The sequence below is a fragment of the Aedes aegypti genome, chromosome 2 (assembly GCF_002204515.2).
Source record: "Aedes aegypti strain LVP_AGWG chromosome 2, AaegL5.0 Primary Assembly, whole genome shotgun sequence".
In the NCBI taxonomy this organism is placed as follows: Eukaryota; Metazoa; Arthropoda; class Insecta; order Diptera; family Culicidae; genus Aedes; species Aedes aegypti.
In genome coordinates this window covers 180,461,588-180,477,029 of record NC_035108.1, presented here as the reverse complement: position 1 = coordinate 180,477,029, position 15,442 = coordinate 180,461,588, and the positions used below count along the sequence as shown (strand labels likewise).

At 37.2% G+C, this 15,442-nt stretch overlaps 2 protein-coding genes across 2 annotated transcripts in view; one reads left to right on the top strand and one right to left on the bottom strand.

The window, feature by feature from the left end:
• The window catches only part of LOC5577315 (uncharacterized protein YER152C), a 35,840-nt gene that overhangs the window by 4,993 nt on the left and 15,405 nt on the right, over nt 1-15,442 (bottom strand). The gene's annotated exons all lie outside the window — the stretch shown is intronic.
• On the top strand, nt 13,536-15,432 carry LOC5577319 (cactin). The gene is made up of 2 exons (XM_001663297.2): nt 13,536-13,649; nt 13,713-15,432. Exon 2 carries the CDS (start codon nt 13,726-13,728, stop codon nt 15,370-15,372), a length of 1,647 nt encoding a protein of 548 aa, XP_001663347.2. The 5' UTR covers nt 13,536-13,649; nt 13,713-13,725; the 3' UTR covers nt 15,373-15,432.

Sequence of the window (15,442 nt, the reverse complement as noted above, 5' to 3'; positions counted from 1 at the left end):
TCTAGAGATGTAATTTACGAATTTTGCTACAGCTGCCTTGAAAAATAAACGTTAAAAAGTTTCACTTCCTGACGATATTAGCAACGTGATTGGCACATCACATAGTCCCGAGCATTTTGTATACAAGGGTCATCTGTTTGTCACCGGAATCAACATAATTTCAAAGCAGGAAACATATCCCTATGATGAATATTGAGATAGAGCAACTTTTTCCTCTGTGGGGGCAAGAATAATTATAGTCGAATACGCCTCAAATCGATGAAACTGTTTGAATAAAAAAAAAGCTGCTGCGCGAGTTATGTTCGTCAACATTACTGCAAATGTTACAATGTTGACATTCGTAAACCGATGTTTGACGTTTGACAGACGAAAATCTATCCACTAAGCAAGAAGCTATATTTAAGTTATTTGGGTGTTTATTATTATCTATTATCGAAAAAACAAAAACAATCGAATTTTTGGGGAATATGTTGAAAATATGTTGTAAAGATGTATTTTAAACGTTATTATAAGATAATCAAAAACCTGTAGTTAAGATGCTCTTAAGATAAAATTACAACGTTAATTCGACATATTTCTGAATCAAAACACGCAAACATTTCTCGCGTAACTTTTCAAAACGTCCTAAGTAACAAATGTAAACAAATCGAGATTATCATTGCAAATCATTTGTGTTGCACCACTTAGCAGCACACTAGAACACTCGTTCTGATATATTAACAATAAATTAGTCTATTGAAAGCTTAACAAAATGACCAATGTTCTAAATTGCATCGCTTTTAATCAATTGTTACATTGGACCTTTGATCACAGAACCAACCATATGCCCTATGTAACATTTATGAATAAACACGATTCTAATGTTACATTGGACGTTCCTGAATAAAGCTTTGGAATGGAATTTAAACGGTAGAATGCTTTGTAGACGCGTGTCTGAGACACTACTCTGAAGTATAGAATGTCACAATTACTGCTTCTCAATCATTTCAGTCGATATTTTCAGAGTCGCACTGCATCGCAAAATTGAAAACGCTCAAGTGACAAAAAGAGAATGAGGTACACAAAACTGTATTTTGGTCTTTTTGCCAAACCATGTTTTACCGTTTCTCTGGATTGGATCAGCTGCAACTTCTCTTTCCATATTATTAGCGCAGTGCGTGCATGTAGGGTAATGATATTGAGCACAAGATTGAGCATCATGATGTCATTGTATCAATCAGATTCAGATCCATGGTTGATCAAGCATATATGCATATCAAAGACACATTAAAGACCTCCATGTTCCTTGCAGTTTCCCGAAATTTTATGGCTCACAAGGTAATCTAGAATGCCGTGAAAAGTGTACTGCGATCTGTCAAACTTGGGTACCTTTTACACTACCGAGGGACCAAATGCAGTACTAGAAGTGGTACCAAATCTGAGCCCGAGTGGGACGGACCTGTGCATATGCTTCCCGGCAACAATACGAGCAATGTGCATGCGCGACTTGCTCGCACATATTTGCAGAACGATCAATCACCTAAGAGAGGAGAAGCTGTATGTATTTGTTAGGCGCTGGCTCCTTTCTCAAGTTCCTACAACATGATGGACGGCGTCGTCATCGTTATCATTCCCCACCGCAATTTCTTGTTTTCACCGACGGCTGGTGCTGATTGCAACACAGCCGTCACCACCACCACGTCATGCTGTGGGAAACTCACACATGATCATGTGGGCAAAACCCTCATAAAAACGGGGGGGGGGTGTAGATTTAGGGAGAATCAGTGAGGGAGCAAAATGTCCTACATACAGCTCAACGTTTCCCCTCCTTCTGTTGTTACATAGGACACATAGACGGAGGGGAAAAAGTGACGTCGTGGGATCGAATGAATCAAAACAAAGCACAGCTGGTGTCTCCGATTGGCACACCGCAACAAAATGAGCCTTCAACTTGAATGATTGCGCACGTGGATACAAAATGCAATAAAATAAGCTTGCTGTGTGCACAAATCAAAATGTCTTATGTTACTATAACCGAAACAAAATGACCAAAGTGAATATCCAATGTAACAATTGTTGAAACAAAACGACCTATGTGATTCATCCTATGTACATATTTTTGGTCAAAACGTCCTATCTGATGTTTTCATAAATTTTAGTGTAATTTTCAAATAAATTTTCAACATGTCAACTCTTACGTTGAACTCTATCACACTGCTTCCCTCTGCAAGCAACACAGTGGGGAAAAATTGTTTCAGTTTGATACAGTTTCAAAATATATTTTCACAACCTTCAAGCTCGATTTTATCGAAATGTGTGAATTGTTAGATAGGTCGTTTTGAAAAGTTGCGCGAGAAATAATCTAGATTACAGTACCGGTCGAGAATTTGAATCAACTTAGTTCAAAGCTGCAAATCGATCATATTAAGTAGATTAATTTGGTTAGAAGTCAAGATCCAATTTAATGAATTGTGCATTCTTGACATAAGGTACAGCGGGGATTCGCTGGTTGGAACACAACTGCCTTCCATCTAGCGAATCCGTCCCGTTAGTTGGAACGACTGACAGCAGGTGAAAATGCTGCAGACTAACGCAGCTTGAGAGCAAATTGTCACGATTCGCACATATGAATGCACATTTATTCTATATATGGAGACTTCAATGCGACGATGCTCAGAAGTCAGAGTCAGTTTGACATCTAGTTTTGACATTCGAGTGCTTTTTAGTTGGAATATTTTCCAACCAGCGAACATCCAACCATCGAGTCATTCCATGTAGCGGAGCTCCAACGAGCGAATCCCCACTGTATAACAAAATTGAGTAACAATTTGAAGTGTGAGCAATGTGAGCAGATCAATATCATAGTTTGATAAAATAATTGAAGCGTTCGAATATTTTCGGATGGCACTGTAAGTTCAACTAAAAATCAGCCATATTGTTTTTTCTTGAGAATTGAAGCAAACTTCACAAAACAGCACGATGTGGGTGGATTTGTATTAAATATATTAATTATTATGATGGCCCATGAATTAATTAAGAGTGAAATTAAAAGTTTCACCATAAATTTTAAATCGCATATTGAACGTCCCAAATATCGCTAGACATGGTCCTTTTTTATTTTTCTTTATCTCAATAATATTCAAATTCAATTTATTTCTTAACTTGGAAAACATTTTTAAGGTTGTGGCTGCTATGCCTTTTTTGAAGACAATTTTGTTTTTATTTGTCTGTAAGTTCCTTTCGTTTTGCTGACATTGGACGTTCTGATCAGTTAGTTTGTAATACAAATGTGTCTTTCAAGTTATATAGCGTACAAATAACGTCAAAACAACCAAAACATTTGCCTGTATTATAAACTGATCATCTTGTGCCTTATATTTGGTTTTCACTTGTAAATAGCTCAATTACGACAAATGAAATATATCGTTATATACACTTGATTTGTGAGTATTTTGTGCTGAAAAATAACCTAATTAGAACAAATGACCATCACAGCTCATATGGTCATCTTTATTATGTTGAGAATTTGTTTATAAATCGTCAATTGTAGGTGATTATGAATAGTTGTCAGACTTATAAGATGTTATATAAGACGCCATTTTTTGCGCTGTTTTAGCTTTATAAGTGTCAGATATGAAGTAAATATTACTGGAAAAATACAACGGAATATGTTCAAAACTTGAATTATTTACTAATATATAACTAGCTGTGTTACTTGGGATACATCATATGATTTCCATCATATTAACTTGAAAAGGGCGTAAGTTAAAACTCTGACTAAGATTTTGTTTTTTCAAATTCGGCTCAGAGTTGCAGAACAACGTCAACAACAGGAATCAACTGCCGACTGCCGTTTGAATGGTATATTTTATTTTATAATAACGGTAATTGAAGCACCGCCCAACTAATATTCAAGGCCCAAACGCAATGACAACGGAACGGCAACGGAAAGCGGAACCGGTTCGCCAGTATGAACTATAGTATGCTAGTCGACTCAGTGTTGGTTCACTTTCATTCATTGACAGCTCAGTCGAGATGGTGCGATTCATGCTGGCGAACCGGTTCCGCATTCCGTTGCCGTTCCGCTATCATTGCGTTTAGGCCTTCAGTCATTTAATAAACACCATTATGGCAGTTTTATTCAGCATCGTGTTCAATAACATTTTAATAATTTTCATGGCCAACCTTTGTTCAGGCGTTGTTCACACAAATTTGGAGAAACTTTAAAGCATGTCGTTGAATTCCAACTTTATTTTTCAGCATTTAAAACGTTTTACAAGCATTTAGTTCAGATTTTATACGACTGGTCCAAAAATAATTAAAAACAAATAAAAAAACAATAAAATATTTTTCTAGGCGCTTCAAATCTAGTGTACACAATTATCATGATATAACAACTATATTTAAAAATCGCCTGGTAACTGAGTTAGAACTCGAGACCTTCCAATCGTCAGCGGTATGCCTTGCCATCTGCGCCATCCTAGAATTAATGAATAAATCGTCCAGTGCAAAATATAAACCTCTCATAGCTGAATGTTGATCATGTTTGAGCTTCTATTTGACATCGTCTAATCAGCACATGGTACGCTAAACAACAACTGAACAAGCATTATTCAGCTGCTGTTTAGTGCTGATCCAAGCTGAGTTCAGTCGCCTATTTTTAGCGCACAGTGAGAAAATGTATGGCTATGCTGGTCAAAAATAATGTTTATTTACACAAAGTGAAATCAGTCTGAAATGATTAAGGTGAATCAGTTTGGAATCAACTTCTAAGATTGCACTAAAATTTTAAAGGCACAAATCTCGCGAAGAAAGCATTCCACAACAGTGCACTTTTTATTTTGGCTTTCTGCACTAGCAGAAAGCTTAAAATAAGAAGATCAGGAACGTTTGCCAACTATTTCTCCAGTTTTGTGCCTTTGAAAAAGTGAGTAGGGTGAGAAGTCGGCCATTGTGCCAGCCATCTTTGGATTCCGAGATGTTTCACCTTAAGGTGAATATGTATCGAAGCCAAACCTCAAATTTTCAAGAGCACAAATCTAGAGAACCAGACCGCGCAGCAGTTCGAGCTGAAAACCTAAGCGATTGGTCGCACGCTGGTGGTGACCAATCGATTAAGTTTCCAGCTTGAATGGATTTTTAGTTCTCTAGATTTGTGTTCTTGAAAATTTGAGGTTTGGCTTCGATGCATCTTCACCTTAGGCTAACTTCATACTAAGTTTTAGTTTGTTCAAAACTTCAATTTAAATAATTCATTAACTTAAATTGAAATTCATTTATTTTTTAAATTATAATTGTAATCATAAATTATACTATTGATTTGTATTCTTTAAAAACCTATTATACATTAAGGTGAAAAAGTTTTGAATCAACTTCTAAAATTGCACTAAAACTTCAAAGGCACAAATCTCACAAAGAAAGCATCCAACAACCGTGCACTTTTTATTTTGGCTTTGTGCACTAGCAGAAAGCTTAAAATAAGAAGATCAGAAACGTTTGCCAACTATTCCTCCAGTTTTGTGCCTTTGAAATCGTGAGTAGGGCCACAAGTCGGCCATTGTGCCGGCCATCTTTGGATTCTGAGATGTTTCACCTTAAAGAAAGTCCTCTGTATGGTGGTGCAAATCTCGATCCAAATCATAGTTACGAGGACATGTACGCCCAATGCTAAAATTAGTGTATTTAGCCAACGGGCCAACAGATGGCGGTAGTGTGTAAACGTCAAACGCGAACAAAAACGATGCGAGCGCTGCGGGTTGCGGATTGGCCACCTACCATATTTTTGAATCGACCGTTAAAAAGGTGGTCGATGGACAATGATGAGAGTGTGACGTCTGTTTGTCTGTGTGGAATCTATGGAGGAATTCCCGGAGATATTCCTGGTGGAATTCCTGAGATAATTTTGGTGGAAATTCTGGTGGAATTTATGGTAGAATCTCTGAAGGAATTTCTAAAGCAAATTCTGGTGGGATTCCCGGAGGTAATAATATAAATGGTTTTCTTGTTGTAATGACTGGACAAAGTTTTTAAAGGTTTTTTTTTTTGGTGAAATCCCTAGATCCCTCAATGATTTTCCTGGAGGAATCCCTGAATAAATTTCTGGAGAAATCCCTGGTGAAATCTATTGACAAACTCCTTGAGGAATTCCTAAGAAAATATCTGCGAAATTTTCTTTTAGAAATTCTTGGTGGAATTTCTGGAAAAATTCTTGTAATAATTCCTAAAGGAATTTCTGGAGGAACACCTGTTGGAATGCCTGAAGACATTCGTGGTGAAAATCGTGAAGTAATCTCGGAGGAAAACCCGATTGAGTTCATAAAGGAATCCCGGTGAAGTTTATGAAGGAATCCCGGTGAAATTCCTTGAGGAAATTCCCCAGAGAAATTCCTTGAGGAGTTCCGGACAAAACTCCTGGGAGAATCCTGGAGGATACCCTGGAGGAATCTCGGATAAATTCCTGGAAGAATAATGGAGGAAATCCTGGGAAAATCTCGGGGAAATTCTTGGAGGAGTCCCGGGCAAAATTCCTGAAGGAATCCCGCACAAACCCGGAGAATTTCCTGGAGGAATCCCGGAAGAAATATCATTAGAGAAATGCCTGATCGGATTAGGGTAGAGCGGAGCACTTTAATTGAATTTGAATTATTTCGAAATAATTTTCTAATTTCCATGAGAGGTGCTTATATTGCACGACTTGTAAAAATTACTTGAAATCTGTTAAGATTTTTTGATAATTTTTTACTTCATAATATATAAAGTTTATATATTTAGTAAAAGAATCTCCAAAAAGCTTGAAATATATGCAGAGAAACAGAAATATGACCAAAATATTGTTAGTCAACAAAAGTCTTATTTGGTTCTTGTCATTTGTTATAATTAAATTAAATGGTTTCACAAGTTATAATGGTAATGATAATTTACCCATATTTTCAAGGATTCTTATGATTTCTTATTATTTTGATTTCATATAACTTTTACCAAGGATAGAAGTTGGACGAACTTCAATTAACCGGTATAAGACGTTGCTTATATTTATTCAATCAGACTCAAAATTGAGGGGTGCTCATCCTGCCCTACCCTATTTGAAAAATATTTTAAAAACCCTATCTTCTATTTTTTATTCCTTATTTTTTCCTTTAACACGCTCAGTCGCTACCAACCCTGGACCATCCAGTTTTTCTACGGGATGAACGGGACAAGCAGGCTGGCTTCGATTCGGAATCGTCAACGGCGCTGGATCCGGAAATGGCAAGCGAGAGAAGTGCAAAACCATCATGAAATCCAGCACAAAATGCTACGCTTGGGAACGAACGATAACTTCCGATGAATGCAAGTGAAAAACCCAACGGTGACCCAACTACAGGAACTACGGAAGCTTCCGTTGTATCCGCGGCCAATATGCTCTTGTATGTGGGTCATATGATCCTGGTATCAACACGGTGCAGTTGTACATGAAGGCACCGAGATGCAGGACTTCCGGCCAGCAGGAAAACAACAATTTGTGCTCAGTTAACATCAACATCTGGTCAAGCGAATGGGAGTGGTGTGCACGCCAAATTCCTACTGGGTTGCATTCCGGGCATTCCAGCGCTGAGAAAATAATAACATCAACCCTATTGGCACGGTACGTGGTGACCAGCGCAGGAGGACTTTTATGCGGAGAACATTTGTTTTAACGGTTTACCCAGAAGTCGTGCGACCTTGTGAATACTGGGTAAGATCGGCATCAGCAATATTCACTGTCTACTGGTGCAGGCCATCGGATGTAGTACGTGGAAGATTTCCCGGATTCAACGAAGTTTCTGCAAATTTAGAGTTGCAACGATGGATTCAGTAGCAGTTAAATTATCATGATTGATGTTTTACCTAGTGTTACAAGAAGTAAAGCAAAATTGTTAATAAATAAAGAAGTTTTTTTTTAACTTAAAATCGTTTTAGTTGTTTTAAAATGAAATGAAAATGAAACACCATTTTAGAGCACGGGCTAACTTAATCTAGACAGTGATGAAAGCAACCTAATCTTCAGGCTGATTTCACCAAAGTTATACTAAGCCCGTTTTGTTGGCGCTAAATCCAGGTCTGGGGTCAACCAGCAGAGTAGTAGCAGAGGGTCTGTCTCAATTGCGTTGTTAAAATTAGTCCGAACTTAAATTTGACAGTTCGGAAATTAATTCCCCTCCGATTTCGATCTGTCAAAAATAAGTCTGCTCCAGAGGAGACTTATTTTTGACAGATCGAGAATTATTTCGTTAGTTCGTGTTTGCTGTTATGGATATCATTTCAATTTTTTGTCCCGCTTCGGTGATTACCGATATGGACATCCGTATGTCCTTCCAGCTGGCTTTCGGACGGCACATCATATAATATATTGCTGCTGGTAAGTTTTTCTCCCGGTGAGCTGAGTAAAAAAATGCATGTATGCCAACGGAAAGCTCTGATATCCAGAGGACCACCGATTCCTATCACAGTGTACTACAGTAACAAAAGGCTTCTCTTCGTATACCGCAGATCGGTACCAAGGAACTTCAATGCTTTCGTGCACTGAAACAAGCGTTGCAGTAATGAGAACCATGAACGTGTTTTTAAATTTACAATTCCAACCACGATTGAGCTATCATGAACGCTTTTTATTTGCGCCTTGTTCCCTCTCAATCCAACCGCGTAGATAGCCGAGCGGCTAGCGTTCGCGCTTGGCAATCGCCAGATCCTCGGTTCGATTCTGGTCTGCTGCAAGTTTTTAACCATGATATAGTAATTTTTACTATACAAATGGTGCCATGGTAACATTGAATGTACAAAATATTCTAAATAAATGCGAATTTAGTCTGCACAAATCAAGTGGCGTTGTGTATTTAATTTAACCCTCTGATATAGTATTTTCAACCGCAACGCTGTTCTCAGTGTGTATGGTGTGGTACACTCAGAAACACGAGTAGTCACAAAATGACTAAATTTTAGTAATTTATGACTATATTCTCTCTTTCATCCTGCAGGGAATTTCATTCCTATTTGTCAATTCGCCTGGGTTGAAGCATTGCAAGCTTCAACCTAGTCGAAATAACAGTTAGTGTAAAAAATCACAGCAGAATAAAAGAGAGGCAGATAGAAAATAGTCATTAATGCATAAACTTTAGTAATTCTGTGACTATTTTAATTTCTGAGTGTAGGTTCGTTCCGTTTGTTCAATCCGGATGGTCACAAAAATGTGTTGTTCAAAACGAACAGTTGCAGGGCTGGTAGCGAGTCACTTTTTAGTGACTTGGTCACTATTTTACACTTAAGTTAACAACTAAAAAGTCACTATTTTCGCGAATTACTTATAAAGAAAGTATAAGCTGGTCTAGCTCCTCAAACTCAAACAGCAAAACAATAATGTTTCACAGATTTTTAAAGACATCAACTTTGTTAAATTGGAAATTAAAAGGTAGGAATTTTTGGCTCAGGTAAATATTTCTCTGAGATTTCTGTCTAAAGGTGAATATTTTGTCGAGCTTTTTGAGTAATTTTTGGAGACAATCTGAACAAATTTGGGAGACCATTCTTGGCTGAACTTTACTGGCCGAGTTTTTTTTTTTAACGAGAACCGGGACGAATTTTTGAATGATGTTATATTTATTACAGGAATTCTTCTACAATGTTCACAATAGATTCTTTTCTTAATTTTGCAAGGAACTTCGCCATAATATTCAAAATGTATCCACGAACATTAAAAGAAATCCATCTACAATTACCATTCAGTATTTACCCTTCAACACCTCCATGAATATATTCAAAAATGCCATACTATACATTATTTAAAAAAATCACAAATAAACTTTTGCCGGAAAATTAATCAAAAACAAGAAATTCGCCAAAACAGATGATCTGATTTCTGATTTGAAACAATTCTTGACTCTCAATTCTTATTCCACTCGAATAATTGGAAAGAAATATTTCAAATTACTAAAGTAATGTTAAAATTGTAGATAACAGTATACGTTATCTATAATTTTAACATCCACTTTCGTTTCTAGGCAATTTGGCAAGACTTTTTGAAGTCACTTATTAGTCTCTATTTTGATCATTTTAGTCACTAAAGTCACTATTATTTTGCTGTCTAACCACTTCCTGTACTGCAGAGCTAGTTGTTCGATCGAAGGACTAAACATTAGAAGAGTTGCCACTTATACAGATTTATCCGTATTTTATAGATTTTCTCATTGCAAGCTTCAACCCAGTCGAAATAACAGTTAGTGTAAAAAATCACAGCAGAATAAAAGAGAGGCAGATAGAAAATAGTCATTAATGCATAAACTTTAGTAATTCTGTGACTATTTTAATTTCTGAGTGTAGGTTCGTTCCGTTTGTTCAATCCGGATGGTCACAAAAATGTGTTGTTCAAAACGAACAGTTGCAGGGCTGGTAGCGAGTCACTTTTTAGTGACTTGGTCACTATTTTACACTTAAGTTAACAACTAAAAAGTCACTATTTTCGCGAATTACTTATAAAGAAAGTATAAGCTGGTCTAGCTCCTCAAACTCAAACAGCAAAACAATAATGTTTCACAGATTTTTAAAGACATCAACTTTGTTAAATTGGAAATTAAAAGGTAGGAATTTTTGGCTCAGGTAAATATTTCTCTGAGATTTCTGTCTAAAAGTGAATGTTTTGTCGAGCTTTTTGAGTAATTTTTGGAGACAATCTGAACAAATTTGGGAGACCATTCTTGGCTGAACTTTACTGGCCGAGTTTTTTTTTAACGAGAACCGGGACGAATTTTTGAATGATGTTATATTTATTACAGGAATTCTTCTACAATGTTCACAATAGATTCTTTTCTTAATTTTGCAAGGAACTTCGCCATAATATTCAAAATGTATCCACGAACATTAAAAGAAATCCATCTACAATTACCATTCAGAATTTACCCTTCAACACCTCCATGAATATATTCAAAAATGCCATACTATACATTATTTAAAAAATCACAAATAAACTTTTGCCGGAAAATTAATCAAAAACAAGAAATTCGCCAAAACAGATGATCTGATTTCTGATTTGAAACAATTTTTGACTCTCAATTCTTATTCCACTCGAATAATTGGAAAGAAATATTTCAAATTACTAAAGTAATGTTAAAATTGTAGATAACAGTATACGTTATCTATAATTTTAACATCCACTTTCGTTTCTAGGCAATTTGGCAAGACTTTTTGAAGTCACTTATTAGTCTCTATTTTGATCATTTTAGTCACTAAAGTCACTATTATTTTGCTGTCTAACCACTTCCTGTACTGCAGAGCTAGTTGTTCGATCGAAGGACTAAACATTAGAAGAGTTGCCACTTATACAGATTTATCCGTATTTTATAGATTTTCTCGAATATTTGACCAATAATCTGTTTACACAGATTTTTTGGAAAAATACTGATATACTGATTTCTTCCGAAATTGTACAAGTTCATACTGATTTTGAGCAACGCTGAAAATAAATATTTTTTAAAACCTTAGAACTCAAACTAAGATGTGACAATTTCGCCTTGTAATGGGTTACATGCATGCCCTGATTCGCTACTCGCCACATTGTAACGCACATGCGCTAGTGTCTATGTGCGAAAAATCGCTAAAAGGTAACGTAAAAATATTTGTATGGCGAAATGTATCTAAGGGTTCATTCACATATTTCATAACGCTAAATAGGACCATTTTTGACACCCACTCACCCCCTCATAACGCTTTTTGTATGAATATTTTACAAATTTTGTATGAGCCGTAACAACATGAGGACACCCACCCACCCCTTCAGCGTAATGAAATTTGTAAATAAGCCCTAACGATTTATTTCTCAAAATTGTGAACATTTTTTCGAAAAAATATTTGGTACCGATTGTACGTAATGACAAAGACTATCACGCCTACCAAATATTTTTCCCCATACAAAATAAAACAAGAAAACATCTGCTGATCAACTGTGAACAAGAGCAAAGCAGGTAATCCATTACAAATGATTAGTATCTCTTTGAATTTAATGTGTAAACCTAATGGTTATCTAGATTCTTAGGGATACAGATTTGAAATATAATACAAATAATTTGCTCCAGGATAAATACAGAAATATTCAGATGATACATAGATTTTCAAATGGCAATGCAATGAATATAAAGACGAACTATTTTAATGTGCCTTTTGGTACTTCAAGGAGGTGGTAAAACATTAATGCATGTGTTCGCGTGGGGCACGATTAGATGAAAAATATAAATTCTCGCTCCAGTCCCCTTTTTGGGTGTTATATTGGCTACATAATATCTGTATACAATTGCAGCTCGAACTATAATTTAGCGCAAGCCGTTTAAAATTTGTATGCGATTTAACACTTCAGTCGTCGCGCTGTTGTATATTGTACAACAGTGGTGAAAAAAAACCTCGCTTTTCGTACACAGCATCAGCGTGGTGGTTCTGACGGTGGCAAACCATGCGACGACTGAAGGGTTAAATACTTTGGGAAATATCACTTTAGAAAATACCGGGCTTCTATGAAACATTCGAACATAGACCTAGATTAACGAAGAACAATATTTCAAAATTGGGTCCTAAAATGTTAAATGAATTCTCGTTTTTATTCAATTATACGAAAGAGCATGTTCTTGCAACTACTTTAGCAAGTTTTTCCGCTCAAATAACGGCTATATCATTTTTTAACTTCAATTTTAAAAATGGTTCCAAATATCAACCTTGACACTTGTGATCTTGTTTGACATTCACTTTTTCGACAAAAATGCCACAGGGCATATAGTTTTAACACTGGGGTTGTTTCTATTTGACATTTCGGAAGGGACACGGAAAACAAAATATACCCAAAATTCGAGTTTAAACTCGCAATAGGGTCCTAAAGCCCTGTCTCAATGTTATTACCAAACGCTTAAGTTTAGGGCAGAAACGCATGTTTACTCAATTTTTAAATGATTTTCATTGGTTTAAGTACAAAAAACATTTTTTTTATGATTTTTGAGGTTTTGTCACACCCCTTGGTTTAAACTCGAATTTTGGGTATATTTTGTTTTCCGTGTCCCTTCCGAAATGTCAAATAGAAACAACCCCAGTGTTAAAACTATATGCCCTGTGGCATTTTTGTCGAAAAAGTGAATGTCAAACAAGATCACAAGTGTCAAGGTTGATATTTGGAACCATTTTTAAAATTGAAGTTAAAAAATGATATAGCCGTTATTTGAGCGGAAAAACTTGCTAAAGTAGTTGCAAGAACATGCTCTTTCGTATAATTGAATAAAAACGAGAATTCATTTAACATTTTAGGACCCAATTGAGACAGACCCTTAGTATGACTTCTAAACCAGAGTGGATCTAGATAAGAGTGGCGTCAATGTCAAAATTGGAACAGCGGCGAACTGTCATTTCGATACAAATCCACGTTCCTATTGAGCAGGAGACCTGTCAAAACTGGAACATGACGTCACTCTTGTTTACAGGCACTCTATTCTAAACTATTTAGTTTAAATTTTTTTCAGAGTGCAGTGTAAAGTTTTACTGTCCTACCCCTAACGGTGTTGATGAAACTGACAGCATTTTAATGTTTTCGTATGTGTGTCATGAAAAGTCAAACGTTTCTGTTCTGATGCAGTTTGTAGCGAAAAAAGTCCCGTGAATCGCGGAAGAAATTTTCTTATAAAATTTTTGTAAGCTTTAAACTATAATAATCTAAATACTTGGTGTATTAATTTAACACGCATCTTTTTCAGATGACGCTTCACTATGTGGGATGATTCGGAGCAACAATCTGCCACCTTTGTGTGGCAGAAAAAGCTGGAGAAGCAAGGCTTGAAAAACCTTTCCCGGAAAGAGCTGGAAGCGCTCAATCGTAAGAAGCAGCAGGAAAATGTAATCGAGCTGGATAAACTTAAAAAGCGCCGGCTGGAACGAGAGCACCAACAACAGCAACGGGAAGATGATATGTATCTGATGCAACGGTCGAAAGAAGTGGCCCAATTTGAGGAATGGCAGCGGCAAGAGGAAACGTTTCATCTGGAGCAGGCAAAGCTGAGAAGCAAGATCAGGATTCAGGATGGCCGAGCGAAACCCATCGATTTACTGGCGCAGTACATTTCCGAGCAAAATCTGGAGGAATCCATTGAGATGCAAATGCATGAGCCTTATACTTACCTGAACGGGTTGGGTCTGGACGATTTGGAGGATTTGGTAGCGGACATCAAAGTTTATAACGAACTGGAGAAGGGACAGAATGGGGATTATTGGAACGACTTGACCATTATAGTGGAAGACGAGCTTCAAAAATTGCGGAAGGTTGAGGTTGAAAAGCAAAGGATGGCCAGCGGACGGCGGGAAGGAATTCATCAAAGTGTCGCTAAGGATGTGACTCAAATATTCAGAGGGAAAAGTTCGGTACAGCTGGAACAGTTGAAAAAGAAAATTGAGGACAAAATCAGTAGCCAACAGGATGGTTTGGATATTGGTTACTGGGAAAGCTTGCTATCGCAGCTGAAGGCTCATATGGCTCGTGCTAGATTGCGCGATCGTCATCAAGAAAATCTCCGTAATAAACTGGAAATGCTTAAAAAGGAGCAAGAGTCAAGCGTAAAGAAGGAAGAAGATGATGATTCCGAGGCAGGGCCAAGCGGAGCAGGTCCTTCCGGATTGCGAAAACTGGAGGCAATGGATGAAACCTCCAGAGATAGCAGCAGTCAATCCGGCACTGAACAAGCTAAAGATGAGGAAAGTCACGAATCAGATCTGCTCAATGAATGCTTCGAATTGTACAGAAAAGGTGGTTATGAGCCAAAATACGTTTCTGAGAGTGACCTGGAAGCGGGAGTGGAGATAGTGTCCGAAGAAAAAGACGACGAAGTGTTGGATCTTCTTCGACAGAAAGTGTTGGGAATCAATCAGGAGGATGAAACTTTTTCGAAGGACGAACTTATCCTCCGCAAGGAAGCAAAACGAGGAATGAACGATGATGAAGCGGAATTTTCCGTCGAATCCCGAGTCGATTCGCAAGTCTACTTGTGGTCTGACAAGTATCGTCCTAGGAAGCCGCGTTACTTCAATCGTGTCCACACTGGCTTCGAATGGAACAAGTATAACCAAACTCACTACGATATGGATAATCCTCCTCCGAAAATCGTTCAGGGATACAAGTTCAATATTTTCTATCCGGATTTGATCAATAAGAATTCTACGCCACAATATTTCCTGACACCTTGCTCGGACAATCCGGACTTTGCAACGCTGCGGTTTCACGCGGGGCCACCTTACGAGGACATTGCGTTTAAAATCGTAAATCGAGAGTGGGAATTCAGCTACAAGCGAGGTTTCCGCTGTCAATTTCACAACAATATTTTCCAGTTGTGGTTCCATTTCAAGCGATACCGGTACAGAAGGTAAAAGATAGGCTCCATTATTTTCGTGGTGAGTGTTTCAATATATTTTTTAAACTTCACAATATTTCTTGAAT

What these genes read in the sequence shown, in the direction of transcription:
- LOC5577319 (XM_001663297.2), top strand. Translation starts at nt 13,726, where the DNA reads ATGTGGGATGATTCGGAGCAACAATCTGCCACCTTTGTGTGGCAGAAA.